At 39.5% G+C, this 20,018-nt stretch overlaps 1 protein-coding gene across 1 annotated transcript; it reads right to left on the bottom strand.

The window, feature by feature from the left end:
- Positions 1-1,456: 1,456 nt before the first annotated feature.
- LOC139614122 (activin receptor type-1C) lies at positions 1,457-17,933 on the bottom strand. Its single transcript, XM_071471316.1, has 9 exons — positions 17,385-17,933; positions 11,591-11,821; positions 7,814-8,056; positions 7,377-7,607; positions 7,095-7,262; positions 6,317-6,473; positions 5,817-5,941; positions 5,402-5,532; positions 1,457-3,978 (listed from the first exon to the last, which is right to left on the bottom strand). The coding sequence occupies exons 1-9, from the start codon at positions 17,452-17,454 to the stop codon at positions 3,853-3,855; spliced, it is 1,482 nt and encodes a 493-aa protein (XP_071327417.1). The 5' UTR covers positions 17,455-17,933; the 3' UTR covers positions 1,457-3,852.
- Positions 17,934-20,018: the final 2,085 nt, after the last annotated feature.

Raw genomic sequence — 20,018 nt, forward strand, 5'->3', positions numbered from 1 at the left:
ATCTGCAGTTCACAGCCTGACAAACCCACTTTCCTGTTCACCACCTTAACTCTTTCTTCTCTTTCTTGAGAAGTGTTGGTCTGATGTTTTGAAAAGAAAAGGAAGAAGAATGTTTAAGCTGTGCAATTCCCCTTCAAACAGTCCCTTTCCCTTTTTGCAGTCTTAGCAATTCGATTTATGGTCTGTCAGAAATCAGCAATGCATGAAAAACTGCCACCTCATACCTCCACCAGCACCTGCCTCCAGCCTGTCTCACTCTCAGTTTCTCAATGGGCTAAGCTTCAGTCTGATCCTGAGTCCTGTGTTCTGCCAAGCAGGGAGACTTGTCTTATGAAGACAGACAAAAGGTTGATTTAGCCCGAGGCCAGTGTCACGCTCCCCACACAGACAGCATGGGTCATTGGGCTGAAGGCATCAGACATGGTCGGATCAAAAGAAAAATCATACACACACAGGCCAGCAGTCAGGGAGACAATGGCTGATAGGTCAAAGAAAACTGAACCACAGCGCACAAACCCTCTGCGAACACACCCATGCCTTCAAAAGGTACAATGTGAAATCTATGGGTGAAGAATATCATCTTTCACCACGCACAAAAGCCGCATTTCTTTGATGAGCAGAAAATCTGAGAAAATTTGCTGTGCGCCTCAGCACTGTTCATATGATTGCCACACAGCAGTCCCCTCTGCCCCAGTGACCCTCAGCAGAGCCGTTGTCCAACCGACCCCGGCATTTCACACACATTTACAAATCCCCATCCACATTTTTGATACTTTATGTACAGAAAAGTCAGTGGCAGCAGCCCATGCACTCTGGGGAAGGAAGACAAGAGAAAAAACATGGATGCCCTCTCATCATTGCTTTTGTCATATGTGAGACAGTGGCTTAAACAGAATGTTCTTCTAAGGGACTAAAATGGTTAAAAAAAAAACAAAAACTATAATAACTTTGTCACTTTTAGGTAACCAGACTCTTTGCTTAGTGCTGTTACTATGGAAAGGTTCTCAAGAGAAACCAATTACCTTCCTGTAAGTGAAACTGTGTGACCTTAGGTGACAGGCAGCTCAGAAAAATCTGTTAAATCTACTTACAGCACAATCTAAAGGGACTGACTCATCTGTGTAGCGCTGATGGGCTCAGAAGTGGCGCTTTATTTCCTCTGTCTAACGGACAACTACACTTCATAAACAGTGCACATAAATAGAGTGGCAGAGCAGCAAGCACAGATGAGTCATGTCAGTTGAGGTAAGAGTGTAATGGGGAAGATAAAAAGGACCTGTGTCAGATAAGCTGCTCCGGGAAGTTCTGTCCTACATGCAGTAATGTGCACGGCACCGCAACGACTGACCTGCTGATCTCAATTATCTCTACACAGGATAAATAGTGCAAGCAACAACACAGAAAAGTTTTACATAAATCAAATGTATGAATGTAAATGAGAAGTCAAACGTAGGTCTTATTTTATGAAAGCAGTGTCACATTTATTTATATTTAGCTATGTCATATACAATATATATAAAAAAGACACCAGTCAGAAATTGCACATGGTGGTCACTCCTCTTTGGAATGACTGATAAGTCTTTTAGCTATCAGTTCTTCTCTGTGTCACCTGTCTGATTCTTGAAGAAGCAGATTTGACACAATGGACGACACATACTGTAAGCTTGGCTCAGCATTGATTCACCTTAAGATAAGAACTAATTTACATTAGGTATTGTCAGTGGGCAGAGGCAGAGCTAGACACTTAAATACTGCATTTTTAATATTTCCTACTCTTTGCAACACAGTCAAATAACTCCATGACTAATCATTTCACAGAAAGAAAAACATACAAATTTGCACATGAACTGATATTTGCCAAGATAGCAACAGGCTACTGTACATAGCTTATTTTCAAGAGGCAATACTGCTGATGCTACATACAGTATCACCCAGTAATTCTGATACCTTCATGACTTACATATTGTAGTATGTGTCAACACTGATACTAAGCAGCTATATGGAAGTATGTAAATTGCCTTAGCAACTAAAAAACATGAACTTTAACTGAGGCTGTAGAGCTAGACATGAATTTAAAGCCGTGGTGTGTGGGAAACATGGAACGTTTTTATCCACAGCACCAGTTTCACAGTTTCACAAACACTACAATAATCAATCTGATTTGCATCTTTAACTAAAGGGTGACTTCACATGATATGAAACACACACACACACACACACAGACACGTGCACACACGTGCACGAGTGCACGCGTGAGTGCATATGAGTGCACAGGGCCTGCAGATTTACCCATGTGCACTTCCCCTAAGCCTGTTATGATAAGGCTTTACGGGCAACGTCTGACAGTGGCATTAGTAACCCTAATGTGCACCCATTACCCAAACTGTGCTCACCAAGTCAAATGTCTTAAACTGATCTACCACCAGTGCTAATGTACACTATTAACACAGCATTATATTGAACTACATTTGCTGATTACACAGGGATTTTTGTCTTTTTCGTGCATTGTCGTTATTTTCATTCATTGTCATTATTCGTTACTTTTCCCCATAAAAAAAAAAAAAAAAACTACGAACAACCTTCAGCCAATGTTAACAATACTGAAATTAAGTTCGAATTTCCGAAGTGTGAATGGGGTTGTTTACAGCGTATAATTTCAATTTATGTTTCCATTGTGAATAAATAAATTTCAGAAAACAAAGCATACATTTTCAAATTCGTCAATGAGCTCCTGTTGATCCAAAAACTAGCCTTCAGCTGTCAGATGGCAGCTCTTTTCAGCAAGTGAAAGCTTTAAATGTGCAAAATCTCTATCGTAGGAGTTCCTAGTTTTACTTCTCTTTATATTGAGAACAATACATACATGCTTACAGTGCTAGTTGCCCCATGACGCTGTTAAAATGGAGAGACGTGGTGGTGCCAGAAAAGATTCAAGTTGTTTTATAAATTAAAACTTTTTACTGTGACCATTTTAAGACTGAACTCCAGGCTGTTGGGTTCAGCTTTCATTAGTTTAAGCTGTACTCTATGACCCTCAGCTGTACTCTCTTGATCTAGTGCCCATCTGGTGGCACCAGATGAAAAGTCCAGGCGTCAGAGTTCATCTTCTGGGGAATATTAATGTCTGCACCAAAAGGTCATCCAGTAGCTGTGGAGGTATTTGGACCAACAGACTGACTGACCACTGGACCAACTGTCTTATTGTCAAATGACTGACAATCAATAATCAAGACTAGATAACGGTTTAAAAAGAACAAAAAAATCCTCGGATATATTGAGCTAAAGGATCTCTTCCACTTGTAAATGCGCTGCTATAATCCTGTTAAGTGTGGAGCAACCACTCTGGAGCTTACTGGTTTAACTGTATGTGTGTCATTTAAAATCATTCACAACCACTTTGCGCTTTTTTTTTAAATCCAATATCTTTTGATTGTCAGTTAGCACACTACCTACCCAGCAATACTGTATTTGCTACAGGATATGGCACATAAACATCACAATGTGCAATTTCAAGCTTTGGACACTTAAATGTGTGAGGTAGCAAAAACAATGTGTATATACATTAAACATATTTTTAATTCATATGGCTCTTCCTACCTAAAGTTTAGCTGTTTGGTTCAAATTGGTCGATCAGGTGTCTGTGTGCAAAGCAGCTACAGACACCTGCTACAAATACTTTGGCACCAACAACAACAGCCTGACGGGGCACACTGCAGGTGAACAGAGTGGTCTAGTCCTGAAGAGGGCAGCCTCAGGCAGTTAGAGAGGACGGCTTCTTCCTGTTTGCCCCCAGCTCCTCTTCTTGCACCGGTGCCGGCACCAGCGCTGATCTGCAGGGGGCAACAAATCCCACTATTCCTTGACATCCTTGATGACGGACAGCTGAGAGACGGTCTTCTTGACCCGTAGAGCAGTCAGTCGAGCAGCAGAGTTAGCGTACCAGCACTCTCTCATCAGTTTGCCCATCACACGCATGGCCTGGAACATCAGCAAGGAGAGCGTGTCAGTAACGTAGGAGTCAAATACCAAAGAATTTAGACAACAGTCTTAATGTCGGCTTCTTAGCTTGAATAACATAAATAATAAGAGCTTTGGTTATACATTATGTTAGGTTAGAGTGATCCACCTCTTAGAATAATAAAATCAGGTGTGTCAAAATAACAGAAACTGTCTAAGGGGATGAAGCTGAGAAAAAGTCTCACATGGGTCACATGTATATTTGACGTATTTCCTCCAAAGTTTACCTAAGCTTTTTAAGCAAATTTCAGGTTTCATACAACTTATTTCTGTGGCATTCATTTCTTTATTAATAACACTGGACTCATCAAATTAATTACTTTCAGGTTAGTCAAACTTATGGAAAGACAAAAAAAATAAATCAATTAATTAATAAAATTATCACCCTGACATCCTGGTTCATCTTTGATCTACCTTACCTAAGGATTCAGTCTGCTTCAGATGATCTCGTACATGTGAAATTTTCTGTTGTGAATGGCCGCACATGCATCATTAGCCCTAATTCTCTAAATCTCGGTTTTGAGATTAAGTTGAAACGATTCGCAGACACAGACCATCCTAACCACCACTGTTCCATCCAACAAGCACTTGGTTGGTAGCATACTGAGGCCTTTCATGTAGTTGTACTGTCAGCCACAGCACACAATTTTCCTATGCAATGAGGGATGATTACCCAGATTTCCAGGGTGCTTAGATTAATCTCTCTAAACTGTTTTCTGACCACTGGTGTTTCTTGCCCTGCTGTGCTTGATGTCACCATCTTCCCAGAGCTCAGCAGTCACTTCAGCGAGTGACACAAAAGATGGCCACAGCCTCAAAATAGAAGTAAGCAATTTATGAATCACCGTTAATCTTCAGTTCATTTCAATGATTCTTAATCACTGACCATGTAATTCATTTATTCCTAAACTACGGGTGGTCTGTTCATAAAGTCTGTTTTGTTAAGTTCAGCACAAATCAGACCGACAGAAGCCCTGTTCATCATTCTGAAAATCTCTGAAACCACCTCTCTGCAGCACAGTCACAGCATTGTGATTGTTTCTTTGGCTTTTGTGGTCGTCCTACTTACAAGTAAGCTTCTAACGAGGATGTATCATGCTGCGCAGCAGGTCTGATGATACTGCTTTCAGTCAGCATTAAAGAGAGCTCCGATGCTAAAAGCTACTGAATCATTCAGTGGAAATGATGACTCAATGTACTCACCATTGTGGACTAAAAATTATTTCATACATGTACTGCACAGAAACCACAATCATCGCTTAAGCATTTTGCATGTCAATGTTCTTTTGTATCTGACTATGACAGTTTCATAGCCACTGGTTACTAGTGATGAATTGCATCTTTTCTTATATGATCATACATCACAAATATTGTCCCATCTCACCTCACAGCTCTGCCACTGGTTGGGAACACTGGGTCTGAGTTTCTGATCACACACCACCTTCCTCATGTCCTCGATGGATGGGTCTGAAGGCACCAGGTCATAATAAGGCAGCTGGAAATCTTCATGAAGTCCTGTTCAAATAACAACAAATCATGCTTTTTCTTCACACGCAGGACTGAGGATGTGCAGTGTGTGAAAAAACACAAGAGTATAAACAACCTTACATCAGTGTGTAAGAGGGACAGATTGACATAGCACTTAACGACTGACTGTTATTGGGACATTTGCATCAGTGGTGTCACATATGTACTATTAGCGCCACAGTGCAGTTTTCCTGGTGGCTTATTCATTAGATATTCATGTAAATATCAATAAACAAGTGAGAGTCTAAATGTGTGCGTGTCATTTAAGGTACCCCTAACAGAGCATCTTCGGGCCAGTTCCCAGAACACCAGGCCTAGCGAGTAGATATCCGCCCGCTTGAATGACTCAAAGGTGTTCATATTGATTGTCTCATCCAGGATTTCTGGGGCCATGTACCTGCAGAGGACAAAATAATTAAGGTCTAATGTAATAAAAAGTCCAGTACCTCTTTGGTTTCGTTAATCGATTTCAGTGTGTGGGTTTGTTGTAAATCTCATGTTCTCTGAATTCAGAGCTGCAGGACACGTTATCCATTATCACAATATGGAGCAGCTGCAGAAAAAACAAGCTAAATTCATCAGATGTCATTTTAAATTTGTTTGAATTCAGAACATGTTGACTTCAGAGAATTTCAGAGGCTGACTAATATGTAAACCAAGCACATCAAATAAATTGGATCAGGTTTGAAGGTCACTTCAAACTTTGATTTTGTGTTTCCATTGTGTGTGTGTGTTCATTGTGTGTTGCCTCGTGTTGTAGAGTGTATCCCACCTCTTGGTTCCCACTCTGTGGTTGGCCGGGATGTCTATGGTGTTGGTGCTGGAGTTGTGTTTCACGGCCAAACCCAAATCCGCGATGACTGCTGTGCCGTTTTTCTTCACCAGGACATTTTTGGACTTTAGGTCTCTGTGAGCAATAGCAGGCTTCCCTAGAATCAAGAAGGTATCAAATACGGTTTTAAGCCCAAAAAAATTGCAGAAAATTTATCACCATCGAGTTTTAAGAACAAAATGCTAAATATTTGCTGAATTCAGCGTCTCCACAGTGAGGAATTGCTGCTTTTCTCTGGTTTGAATATCTTTGGGTTTTGGACTGTCAAACCAAGATCAGATACCAAGACACAGAAAAAAACTGATTGTCTGCTTTGTTTTCTTTCTGCTTTTGTAATCTCAGTATCATTGAAAATGAGGGTCACCCCTCAATGTATCTCTGAGGAAATAAATAAAGGTTGATGATGATGATGATGATCACCTTTGAACCTAGGAAATATCATTTTTTACTATTTTTGACTTGTTTAGACTTAGGGACAAATGGATTAATCAGAAAGGTCATTAACAAATTCATTGTGAATGTGAATGTGAAATGTATCGATTGAAAACCCACTGTTCTGAGGATACAAAGACAGACCATTAGAGTAGGAATCTGGGTTATGATCATTCTTCTCTTAGTAAATATGGTTTTACTTCTAACACAAGTGTCATAATCCTTTGAATTCTCTGATATGAGGTCATTGTCCGTCATGTTCTTCATTTACTAAATAAAGCCTTACCCTGCGTGCCGATGATTTCCATGTGGAGATGTGCCAGCCCACTAGCTATTGACAAAGCTAGGACAATCATGCCTTCTGTCGAAACTGTGTACCTGTTCAGGTAGTCATACAGGGAGCCATGCTCATGGTACTCTGACACCAACCAGAGCTGAGTCCACGAACCATTATCTGCAGCACACAGCAAATAATACAGTCACATGTTGTCTCATAACTGAGGTGAGGTTAGTGTATCTTAACTCATCGAGATAATACAGCTCATTACAGATCCTGAGGTTCAAACACCTTTGTTGTCAGCAGCGATGAATCCCAGGATGTTCTCATGCCTGAGCATGACAGTCTGATAAATCTCTGCTTCACGGAACCAAGACCTCTCGTCCCTGGAGGAGAAAATCTTCACTGCCACATCCTCTCCACGCCACTTGCCCCGCCACACCTCACCAAATCGACCCTTCCCAATGGTCTCCTGCAGGACAATGGTCCGAGCTATGGTCCTCTGGACCAGCAGTGGCAGACCTGCAAGATGCACACAGAATAATTCCAGCAGCAAGACTATGAGAAGCAGAGAAGATGTTTTTGTCTCAGCTGAAAGGAATGCTGGAATGCTATTATTAAAACTCATTAAGAAATCCTGAAGAGTCTTTAATTCATATGTAATCATTACATTCTACTTGCCTTACTAACCGAGAATCATGTAAGACAACTGTGGGCTTTTCTCTTACCTGATCCAGAGCCTGATGTGCTCATGTCATAGATCAGATCTTTGAGACATTTGTCGGGTGACATGAGCATCTGGTCATCTAGCGGCTCCTCTGGGTCTTGCTTGTGGGCTCGGCTGTAGGCACAGTGGTGGCCCTGCACCACGAACACACCTAGAAGGATCCCCACACACAGGAGGCAGGACGGCACCAGGATCACCACAGCGAGCTGCAGCCTGCTCCAGCCGGGTTCTTCCAAAGGCCTCTCTGATAACATTCACACATATGTAACATGATAATGTAAATCCATCAAATCCAATATTATTAACATACATGTTCCCTGAAATTAATCAGTAGAACGTCTCTGAGCTCTCTATGATTGTTGCACCCTCTGCTGGATGTTGTTGATTATGGCTTTAAGAGTGTTGTGTACAACAGAGAGTGGATGGAAGTCAGCCACTCAAGTGAAAAATATATTTTTATTATTATTATTGGCGTTTTACGATGGCTAAAGTATGCAGACAGCCTTGTCTGATGTACTGTATAACACTTTTCTGACCTTAACACAGACTCAGCAAAAATTAAGACATAGCCAGTTGGCAATCTTAAGATTTAGAGAAAGGGAAATTGTACATTTGGCAGATGTAAAGTTATGTCTGCCAAAAAACTGTGGCAGACATAACTTGTTTCCAGAGTGCTAGAAATTGTAATCACTGCTCATAAATGTCATCAATCAAAAGTGATAAAGAGATACAGAGGCACTGTGCCAAAGAACTGTTCTCCAAAAATCCAACATCAAAATGCCTTTTTTTTCTTACAACAAGCCTCTTCATTTAAATAGGTGACATACACTGATCAAAAGCAGGTGCACTGTGAGGCCTTGTAATAAACTGAGGGTTTAGCAAAACAATATAACCTGGCATTTCTATCCATGACCTTCATTCTGTCTGTGGGTGGACAAAGAAGATCTCAACACAAACAAAAATAGCAGAGCTGGTGGGCACTGTGATAATATCAGATTTGCAGATATGCTGACAAAAGTGTTCACAGTGGATAATGTAATAGCACTGCAGCATAGCACTACAATTAATGAGACATTTGCACTAACAAGACTAACTTTGGGAGATCAATTTAACCAATTTATATTACTGTAGTCTCGTATTAGCTAACAGCAGGAAATAATAACTCTTCCAACATACACATGTGAGTATTGTAATAATACCAAACTTAATACAGTCGTCCCATGTTTCTTTAGCCTTTCCCATTTTTCTCAAATCCCCAAAGTGTGAAATGTCCTCACCAGGAGCCACACACATGCAACATCTGCAGATGACCCAATGTGCAAAGCAACATGTCCTGAACTAAACCACAGTTTCCTAAGACATCTTTAGCCTTTTACCTAAATACATACCCAACTAGGGCTCAGCAGCTATTGTGCAAAACAGGAGTTTACTCTCCTCTGGCCCAGTGGCAAAACACCTTCTACATACTGTAACTGTTTGTTTGTTTGTTTGTTTGTTTGTTTTTTGCCTCTTGACAACTCTGCATGGGACAAGTAGGTAATCTCAGTCATTTCTATTTTTTAACTGTTTGTTTGACACAACATCTAAATCAATGATTGGAAATAAGAGGGACAGAAGACAGGAACCATCCCTGTGAAAGTGTCAGAGGACAATAATCTTAACACAACTGTAAATGCAGCTACACAAAACCACTAACCACTACCTACTATAATTTCAGCTTATAACTGCATATGCGCTCTACTGTTTAGGCCTGCACAGAGGCAATGATGAACATTAAGTTTTTACGTATGAAAAATAAATAACAGACCACATGAGCTCATGTCCTGGTATTTAGCAGAGCAGTGGAACAGATTGATTGTAGTGTCCTCATTCACGGTCGACATCATCACAGCCTCAGGCTGTTGCCCAAACCCATCTCACCAACAGTCTGCAGCGCTTCTCGCTTTAGATCTCCTGCACAACCTCCACATTTTATTATTTTATTTTTAATTCCATTAAACTTAAATTTATTTAAGACAAATAAATCAGTGGAGGAAAACACTTTTCCAAGATTTTTGTTTTATTGTGTTTAGTGATTTTTGTGACTTTTAGTGGCATCTAGTCTGTTGTATTAATTTGACTGTGGAGAACAGTATCCCATGGAGTTCATACTACTGAAATAACGATAAAGAACTTGAACTTGAATTTGACCTTGAGGAAAATGAATTTAGCCAGCAGAATATACAGCAGTGTTTCCCAATCAGTTGTGTTGCCCCAGCTAAACACATGTGTTTTGTATTTTTGCATTCACTATTTCTACTTGTCTAAAGTTGTTTTGCAAATCAAAACTGAAACAATAAGTCGATCAACTGACTAGTGAATCACCAGATAATTAATCTAAAACAATTCCTATAAACAAGTCAATTTAGTGGCATAGTGCAATTTTAAAGTCAGTCAGAAAGTGAGCGATTAAAAGGACTGAGGAAAAATCACTTGTGTGTTTGCAAATTCTGAAATAAATATGAATGTGATATAATGTGTTACAAGTTCACATACAGTGTTTAATGTCATATGACTGTATAATGTCAAATGGAATCATAATTTAAACCAAGCCAGTCAGAAGCCTCTCAATACTGGGCACTACAGTATATGCGTCATTTTTATGATTTTTAATGTTTTTTTTAAAGCTGCATTTATCAAAACATTTATATGAGCAATGGTCAAATGACTCACGGTGACAGATTCAGATAATTATCACCTGGCTCTGCAGCTCTTCTCAGCTATAAGGGGTCTTTAAGCATCTTTCAGCTCTTTTATTTTTCTTTTGCTTTCACAACTTGACTGATTTGGGTCACTCTCATCAACCACATTTCCAGCGGCAGCAGGGAGCTGTTTTCATCAAAAAGCTCTGATATACCCACCGTACTCTACCTACATAGCACCAAACAGTAGACAGGCAAAGTTAGCGGCTAGCTGGTGGACATAGTGGAGCATGGTGGAGCTAGTGGGGACCAAAACAGTGCTACAAATGAATACTGGACTTTTCATCATGACTCCACGTGGATGGTTATGTTCATCATATCAATTTTACAAGGCATAACAAACATGTATTTTCAGCTTATTATGAGGTGCTACTCCCAGCGGCAACTTCAACTAATCGGATTTACATTCTTTATAAATGATTCAATTTACATGAGGCTATAAAGTATTTAAGTACTATGAAGTTAAAGTAGATATACAGATATACAAATAGACATTTAAAAAAAAATATAATACATTGACACAACAAAACTTTCATGAGCCCACATGTAAGTGTGACTCTGACCTCCCTGCATTTTCCACTGAGTCGTATATCCACAGGTGTAAAGTAATCTCCCTCTGCTTTAAGGACAATATCCACCCAGCAGACCCATGAGAGGCTTTTAACTTGCAGTCGGACTACATGCCTGACAAAGTATTTATTTATAAATCAGGGGAGGGAGGGGGAGGATCGCTAACCGCCGTCCCATAGCCTCTGCCAGATTTGTTATGTCACAGGATCTAGTAGGATCAGCATCCGCCTCGTCTAGCCGGGGCCAGAATGAGTGGGAAATCCCACACTTGGGATTGAGCTGGTGCTGGTGCTGCTGTCAACTGAATGCAGTAACTACTGAGCAGTGTGACATTAACTGATGTCTGACTGGATGAATCCATGTTCGACCACAGATAGAAACAAGATATTCAGATTCAGAAGCACCACAATTCAATAAACCCGTCTTGTATTGAAATAAAAAAAAAATCATCATAATATTGGCCGTACCTGGGTGTAGGTGCAGAGTCTCATTGTTGCAAAAGTCAGTGAAGCAGCAGTTCCTCTTCGAGACATTACGGGAACTGTAGCAGAAGACCTGGCCCTTCATCTCAGAGGGCGACAGACAGGACTTTACCGTCTCCTCCTTCCCGTCAATCAACATCACAGAGTTCCAGCAGGCACCATCTGCAGTTGTCTCACAGGTGTGGTTGGCACACAGCTGGCACACACACTTCAGACCTGAAACACATTGTATCACTCAAGATGGTTAGAAAGCAATCTTCTTCACAGACACTTCCCAGTAATTCATTCAGCGATGTGTGAAAAGGGGATATCAGAGAAACAGTTTCATTCACAGATTCTCATTGTTAGTGGTCTTTAACTGTTGTGAAGCAGGATGCTCCTGTTAGGTAAGGAGGTCTACACTCTTAAATGGGTGGAGGCGGAGGAACCAGTGTAATGCCTCTTACTTTAACACCCAGATAATCTTGTGTTCTACTTGGAGCTGCTGTCATGCTTTGTTTGATAACACTGTGAGTGATTGATAAGGAAGGCTGCACCGCCCAAACTATTTTTAAGGTGGCTACAGTTTTTAACCCATAATAATATAAGTAAATGTCTCCACAGTATTCACAAATAAATCATATAATTGTTAAAAATTAGAACATTTAGATACATTTTAATTAATTATTTATTCATTTTGAACATTCAATATTAGGTATAAACCTCAACATATTCTCATGCTGTTTAGTAAACCTTAATGGGTTTCTGTTTACTTTACAGTAAAAACTGGTGGCTGCTGTCTGTCCGTCCTGTGTGTAGGTAGGGGTTTGCATGCCAGATCAGTCTCACTGTAACCAAGACATTAAGACACAAGAAAGTAATTTTTTGTCAGGTTCTTCCTTTTTTCAAAGCACCTATTTACACTGGTTCACATCCTTGTCAGTGTCATGTGTACACCATGCATTCATCATTTATAAACAGATTGGTGAGCAATGCTTTGGGTAAAGTTCTACAGAAGTGAATGAATGTCTCAAACCAACAGCTGAAACTAGGACGTTTGAATACACTTGATCCTTGACACCTGCTGCCGGGGACTCATTGTTTTTCTGGCTAACTGCAAACCTCCAAGAAAGCCGATCCATTTCTCATTGATTTTGTGTTGGGTAGCACTGAATGTGAAACCCATTTAGCCAATTTCCAACATGTCTTCATGAGTTGTGACTGTCTTGAAAGTATGCATAGATGCATAGATTCAGGCAGTGAAAGAGTTTCTCTTTTTTGTTAGAGTTTTAAATTAGTGTCTAATCCTTGAGAGCTGCTAAACAAATCGGTAATGAGGACAGACTGTTAAGGTCATATAGTTTAAATGAAAGATACAGCTATAAGTCATCTATGTAGCAAATTATTACGAAGTTAACAATGTGAAAAGAGAATAGGGGGGGGACCAAGTATTGATCCCTGGGGCACACCACAGTGAAACTTTCCAATCGGACAAATATGAAGAGAAACTGTCATGAAAAGATGCTCTATTAGAAAACTCTGAACACAGTAAGACTGAAAAAAATATAGAAAAATATGCCTTACAATATAAAATAAAATACCTTACAGGACCCAAAATCTCACCTTTTATAGGTTTTCCAGAGTAAAGAAAGTAGAATAGGATTGACCATTTGCCCAGAAACAACCTAATATTAACCAATTGGACAGAGGCCATAAACTAATATAAACTATCAAGATGAACATTGGTCCAGTTACTGTTTCCATAATGACAAACAAATGATTGATCTTAATTTCACGATAACAAAACATTTGAGGGTCATCCTTGAAATACTAGCCATATGGAGTGATAGACACTGATAGATACATAGTGATAGAAAAGGCTGGCATTGTTCTATACTTTTCTTAAAGTCAAAAAATCCATTGAAAAAATTCTCAATGCTGTTTGACCTCCCTACTCTGTTTATTGTCTGTATTGGAGCACTGAAGGACAGTTTTGTTCCACTTTATACTGAGTATTATTTATGGAGAGAATGACAATAAATTGTACCTCAAACTCGTGGCACTAAGGCCTAAGTGCATTTGTGCCTATTGAAGATCTAATGTTTAAAAACCGGTCACAAACAGAGTACATATTTTCATGTTTTTTTAAATGGCTCAGTAAGTAGTATTAGTAAAGTAAAAGTAGTAGTTTTTGGTGAATGCTACTCATAAAGGAATAAATTGGGACTATGATTTTCAGTTGCAGATTAATACACAGGATTGAGAGAAAATAAACAACAGTGCCCATGTTCATTGGAATAAAGCAACATCACCTAGGTGTAGCAGTGTGGTGTAATGAACACGTTAGCAGGATAAACTGTTCATGATTTTGTTCTTTTAATAAGATTTATATACAGTAACTGTAGAAAAAATTGAATATAAAGTGCTTTGTGAAGCAGCTTTTTTGACTAAATCTGAGAGGCAAAAAGAGATTAGGACTTCAGTTCAGCGAAAACCTGACTGGAATACGGCAAAAATGTTTTTCTTTTATAACATATCTGGGAGTTGCCTGGCAACAATTTTCTCAAGGACAATGACTATTAAATAAAGTTTGAATATACTGTAGCTCTGTATCTGAGGAACAAGAAGGTTGACATTTTTAAAGCAGATTAATGTGTTTCAATCATTTCTTTAATCATGTATGGTAGCAGGAAAGTAATTTTTTTTTTTTCCACTGTTATTAGAGACAAAAAGCCTGATTTGGAGAATGGGTGCCATAAACACCAAAACAGAAAATACATGCTCAAATCAGCATAATGACATATTGGTGTCAGAAACAAAAAAGACAGAAAAAACCAACATAAAACATTCAACACATTAACATTTAACATATTAAATCAAATAAAATTAACATAATATTTTGGAGTGTTTACTGCTCCATATGTTGCCTGTTGGGGGATCTACTGTAATATTTTCCCTACTCAGGCACCTTGTATAGAAACTCTTTGTGTCAAATCCAGCCTTGGCATCCATCTGCAGTGTCAGCATGAAAAAGGTTAAGTGTTTGGCCTCTGTGGGAGTGACATAAATTTATGTTTGCAAACCTTCCAATGCCACGCAGAAAAGAAAAATCCACTTTTCCTTTGACAAATTATAAATATAGTGGAAAGTGGATCTTTGAAATCCTTGGGTGGGACTGGAGCCTTACCTGAAGGTTTCACCGTAGCCTGACTGAACCTTTCACAGTCTAATATGACACCATTAACAAAACTGGCCAGCTGTTGTCCTTCGGTAGATTAGTTTCACAGACCCCTACACCTCACAGCTGCATTTCCTGCTCTTTCTGCTACAACAGGTGATTAGCCTGCAGTGATCGGGAATTCAAAAGTCAGAGTTGTGTATAGTTTGGCATAGTGAATGAGCCACAACAAACAAAGCAAACTAAGTGAAGAGAACCAGCAATCAATAAAAGTAACACGAATGCAGTGGAGGTCTTACAACACAGTTCAACAATGGAAAGCTCTGAGGTTCAATAAATGGAATATGTTTTGAAATCACTGTGTTTGTAGCTGTTTGTCCTTGAACGTGGTTATTTTGTGCACTGTGGACATGGTTTTGTAGGTGGAGCAGTTTATCCTGAATAAAATGTATCAGAGATGGTGAACTTGAAGAAGATGGAGAAGCATCTTGTTTTAGAACAAACACATGCTGGAAATGGGTTCACATGTTTCCTATCATTTCCCAACAACTCCTAACAGCAGCCCCCCTTAATCCTGGTCCTCCAAATAATAAGAGTCATTGCCTAAAGGAACAAATTGCATGTACTCCTGAACTTAAAAATTCAACCAAGTATGTGTCACTGAGAATATTGAGTCAATCAGAACTGACTTCTATCTCTGAGATGCTCAGAGAGGTGCTGCTGAGGTGATCTTTGAGGGGGGGAGTAGGTACAATGCTAAAAGGGCAGGTGGAGGCCTTACTTGCCTCATTGTGTGACGTTTGGTAATTAAATTGGACCAAACAGACTCAAAAAGAGTATCAAAGGCAGGGTAGTCAGACCCTGCGGCAGGCAGATTCCTAGAACTAACATTTACATTCACTCCATTTCCAACAATGGAGGAATTTTTGACAGCAGCAGAAGGGGCAGAGTTTGCCAAGTACTGCACAACTCATCATTTCACAATCTAAGCATATTTCCAATGCAAATAATGTAGAAATAGCAAATGTACATTTCTTTCCTATTGTTTCAAGTTGCCTTTTATCCTTGTATGGATAAACAATTTTAAGCAACTTATTAAGTAATTAATCAGATGCAATGACAATTTAAAGTATAGTGCTGAGATACTTGCAAGACAATTTCACCTAAGAGGTCTTCAGCAAAATGAGCAATATGAGAGATAAAGTGCAACCCTTTACCTGTATTATACAACCTGGAATGAGTGCATCTCTAACAGCTCACAGCCGAATTTGTGTGTTCACTTATTTAAAAAAAAAAATAAATAAATAAATAAAGTGTGCAGTAAGTGCACTTCAATTATTGCTGTGCAGGAAGAAGTGTCTGCTGCCAAACTTTTATCTCTTCTCAAATTAACCCAACTACCTGTTTGTCCCATTGAAAATATACTAAAACAGCTCAGTTTTTTCAAAGCCTGAACTAATAGCAGCCAAAAACAAAGGGAAAAGGTCAGTGCACTGCAACCACTGCTGTCTTTACCTGAGCACACACCAGAACAAATCAGGTGGATGGTAACAGTAGGTGCAGAGTGTTGACATCTTTCCTGGGCTGCTCCTTTTTTTTGACTCTATATGTATCAGAGGTGTTTGTTGCCAACAGCTTCATTTACAATATATTTCATCACATAAACTGCAGCATTACAGCCCGGGGACAGCTACTTCAAAGTATGATTTGCAACTTTAACGACTATTTTCATTATCGATTAATCTGCTGATTATTTTCACAATTAACTGTCTGGTTTATAAAATGTCAGAAAATGTGACATGTAAATCAAAACTTCCTAAAGCCCAATGTGTTCCTAACCCTAACCCGTTTTTTTCCAAACCAGCAGTCCCGAATCCAAAGATATTCACTTATATTTACTATCATATTTGACAAGGAAAAGCTGCAAATCCTCACATTAGAGAGGCCACGACCAGAGGAGGGTCTGGTACTTGTTCCTGAAAAACAACTGAAACCAGTTATCAATTATCAAAAATAGCTGCAGATTAATTTTTGGTGGACTGACTAATCAACTCGTTGTTTCAACTCTAGTATGAATTTAGTTAAGCAAATTAGATTTTTTTATTAAAAAAAAAAAAAAAAAAAAAAAAAAAAAAGAGACAACTCTAATCCTTGACACACAAACAAATAAGAGTCCAACCAAAAATGAAATCAATCCTGCTGTATGAAAGTACTAAATTCAAAATGTTGCCAATAAGAACTGAAATAGCAATGAACAGTAAAAGTGACAACGCAATCCCCTTTTCATTATCAAAGAAACAGGTTGCTTGATGGAGGCAACTATTTCTTGTCCTTCTGTAACTGGTCTTTGAATTCAGAACTTAAAACAGCAACAGAAAATAACCCTAATGACAAATGAATGGTGCGTTTGATTTCACTTTTACTGGTATAAAATAACGTCTCCTTCAAAGTTAAATAAACTTCGACTCATGTTTCTTAGAGGCAGCATTTGAAAGTCAATCGAATAAACTACTTAGCAGTAACTGCAGACCGTAGGCACTTTAATAACTCACATAAAACCTTAACACAGTGTCATTTACCTAATGAATGCATTTGATTATAATGGAAGCTGAGCTGCTGTACCTGCAGTGAGCTGGGCGACGGACAGGAAGATCAGCGCCGCTTGAAAGCTCTGCTTCCCGGGACAAGTCATGGCAAGTGCCGCATCTGCTCCCTCCTCCAACGCACCGATTTTACGCAGCTGCTCTACAATAAACACAACATCGCACGTTGCGGTGAAGAGCGTCGGCCGCGCACCCCGCCACAGGAAGCCTCTCAGCGGCAAACGAGCGGGGAGGAAACTGGGAAACGCAACGAGAGGTTTGCTCCGCCCCCGTTGACTGGGAGTTTAAGAGGATTAGCGCTGCGGACCTCTGATGGAGACATGTGAGTGAGAGCCAGAGAGAAAGTGTGTTGCACATCCATTTAAGCGCTGCAGGTCCAGTGAAACACCACCTCCTGCCTGCTGACTGAATATGGAAATGACCTGCTCACCGAGGTGTCACTTCTCACTTATTTGCTGTGAGAGGAAACCGGGACAAACCGTTCAGAGAACACTGAATATGTTGAAGTAATCCAGAGTTATAAAAAGGACTTCAAATGACAGACTACATCACTAAGGAATAATATACCAACGCCGCTGAACTCCATATTGAGCACAGCGGACACATAATCACAATTTCCCAAAGCAAATAGGCCTGGGAATATTGCACACTAGTGCACCGATAAATGTGGGTTTCCAAGGAATGGTGGAAGTGGCCAGATGAACCTGTTTGGGGCGTCCAGGTTATAAATAGCATCTTTATTACAGACTAACTAGTACTCCTATCCAGAAATACCACGCTCAGATTTTGTGTGCCAGAGTGTGGTAATTTTTAGTAAACAGAAAACACACTTCTATAGTTATGAATATGAACATGTAACATGTGAGCCGAAAATAAACTCAAATAATGGAACATCTAGATTTGAGGGCAACCAGATTGGGTAAAAATGCAGGACCCACCTTTGCTGATAATGAAATTGAGAGGTGCAAGTACTTTAACAACTTTGTATTTCATTAAATTACCAAAGACCAATTAATAACTATGTTCTTTCCTGGCAGCTCTTTGCTTTGCCTGTTTGGTAATCCAGCCCTAAGCAGCCTATCTTGCACCCATGTGGCTATTGCAATTTCTCTCCCTGGATGTGAGCAGCACTCAGGTCAGCAAAATGGGAGAAACCAGGCTAGACATACACCACTGCTAACATTTCTCCCAAGCAAAAAGTAAACACTTGCAGGTAGTGAGTATAATGTGAATAGGTCTTTTGTACAGTCACCTGTGTGCAAAGCTCAACTCACCTGTATGCAGTACGTTATTTACAGCAGGCCATGTGGGAAAAAGTCATGTTTCTGCTGCTCGAGCTCCATGGCAACAACAGGTGCCAGTGTCACCAGGGAGAGTGAAGGAGTGAACTGAGCTTAATCCCAAAGACTACACAAGTACAAAATGTAATTTTCCATGCATTCACAGCAAAGTTGAGGCAGACTACATGTTCTGTACAAACAGCACAGCTTTGGAAAGGGAAACAGCCGTCACTCATAAAAACTACTGAATCCTCATTCTGTTGTTTTTTCAGCAAACACCATTAATACCGTAACTTCTGCTCTTATTGTACCAGATGTGACTGTTGAAATGTGTAAAAACATGGTATCCCATGTTGTGGTACATCTTCATCCAGGCACTATCAATATATGGATAACAGGTCACAGTACCCACACAGGTAAGGGAAACAAAATGAATAACTTGTACAGACACAGTGAATAGACAGTTTGAAAATGTCAATTTAACCAATTAAAAATAAACCTGACTTACTCAAAAACAGATTTCTAATAATCGTGTGTGGACCTTGTGCTTTGTACATTTATACTTTGAATTCATTTGTTGTTGACAATATAAAATATCATCTATGTGGAAACTTTTGATAATGAGCCAATAATAATCTTGTTCTTGTCTATCTCAACTAAAACTGGTTGGGTCAAACCTCTGTGCAAGATGGATCAGATGACTCTGAATATGAATACAGTCTGAACAGAAAGTCTGACAGCTGTTGATACATGCAAGCGGGGTGTCTCAGCACCATCAGGCATCCACTGTTGTGTTTCTATCATCTGGCCCATAACCCTTGTAGCATATTAATCAGTCTGCGAACCATCAGGAGCCCTGTTTCTGTTTGACATCTGCCAAGATGTCCGCTGTGCACGCAGTTTCAGTTTACAGCTGGTAGGGAAAATGCCTGGGCTTTAGACCTTTTCCAAATTATTAATTAATTTGTTACATTATGAGTGCAGATGTCAAAATTTTCACAAGACAGAAATAGATTATTGTGCAGAATTTACAGTCTGTAGATGAATGAAATATGGAATTTGGGTTTGAGCTGGAAGACTTTAAGGCTGTAATAGTCCCCACTCTACACTGTACAGGACTTACAAGAGGTCTGATTTGAAACCATAGATGGGACAGACAAATGTGAAATAAAAACTATATGACCAAAATTACTATACAGATTTTAAAGACCCTGGATAATTAAGAGATTCCCTATCAGTATCAATGATACTTTCTCAACACCAAAGCCCTTGAAAAACAAAACTGAAATGAGAGAAATCAAAACACACAGTAAAATATGACTAAAGGTCTACAGCCATGATGCTGTATATTGAGGCACAGTGGTGCTTTGAGC

Source organism: Trachinotus anak, unplaced genomic scaffold (assembly GCF_046630095.1).
Source record: "Trachinotus anak isolate AG129_WGS33_773 ecotype Australia unplaced genomic scaffold, CSIRO_AGI_Tana_v1 ptg000001l, whole genome shotgun sequence".
NCBI lineage: Eukaryota > Metazoa > Chordata > Actinopteri > Carangiformes > Carangidae > Trachinotus > Trachinotus anak.

Bases quoted from the DNA above. Each gene is read 5' to 3' on its own strand.
- LOC139614122 (XM_071471316.1), bottom strand. From the start codon at position 17,454: ATGACTTGTCCCGGGAAGCAGAGCTTTCAAGCGGCGCTGATCTTCCTG. The intron at 8,057-11,590 runs GTACGGCCAATA...GAATGTTATCAG, and splicing joins GACTCTGCACCTACACCCAG to AGAGGCCTTTGGAAGAACCC. The intron at 6,474-7,094 runs GTAAGGCTTTAT...TCTTGATTCTAG, and splicing joins GGAAATCATCGGCACGCAGG to GGAAGCCTGCTATTGCTCAC.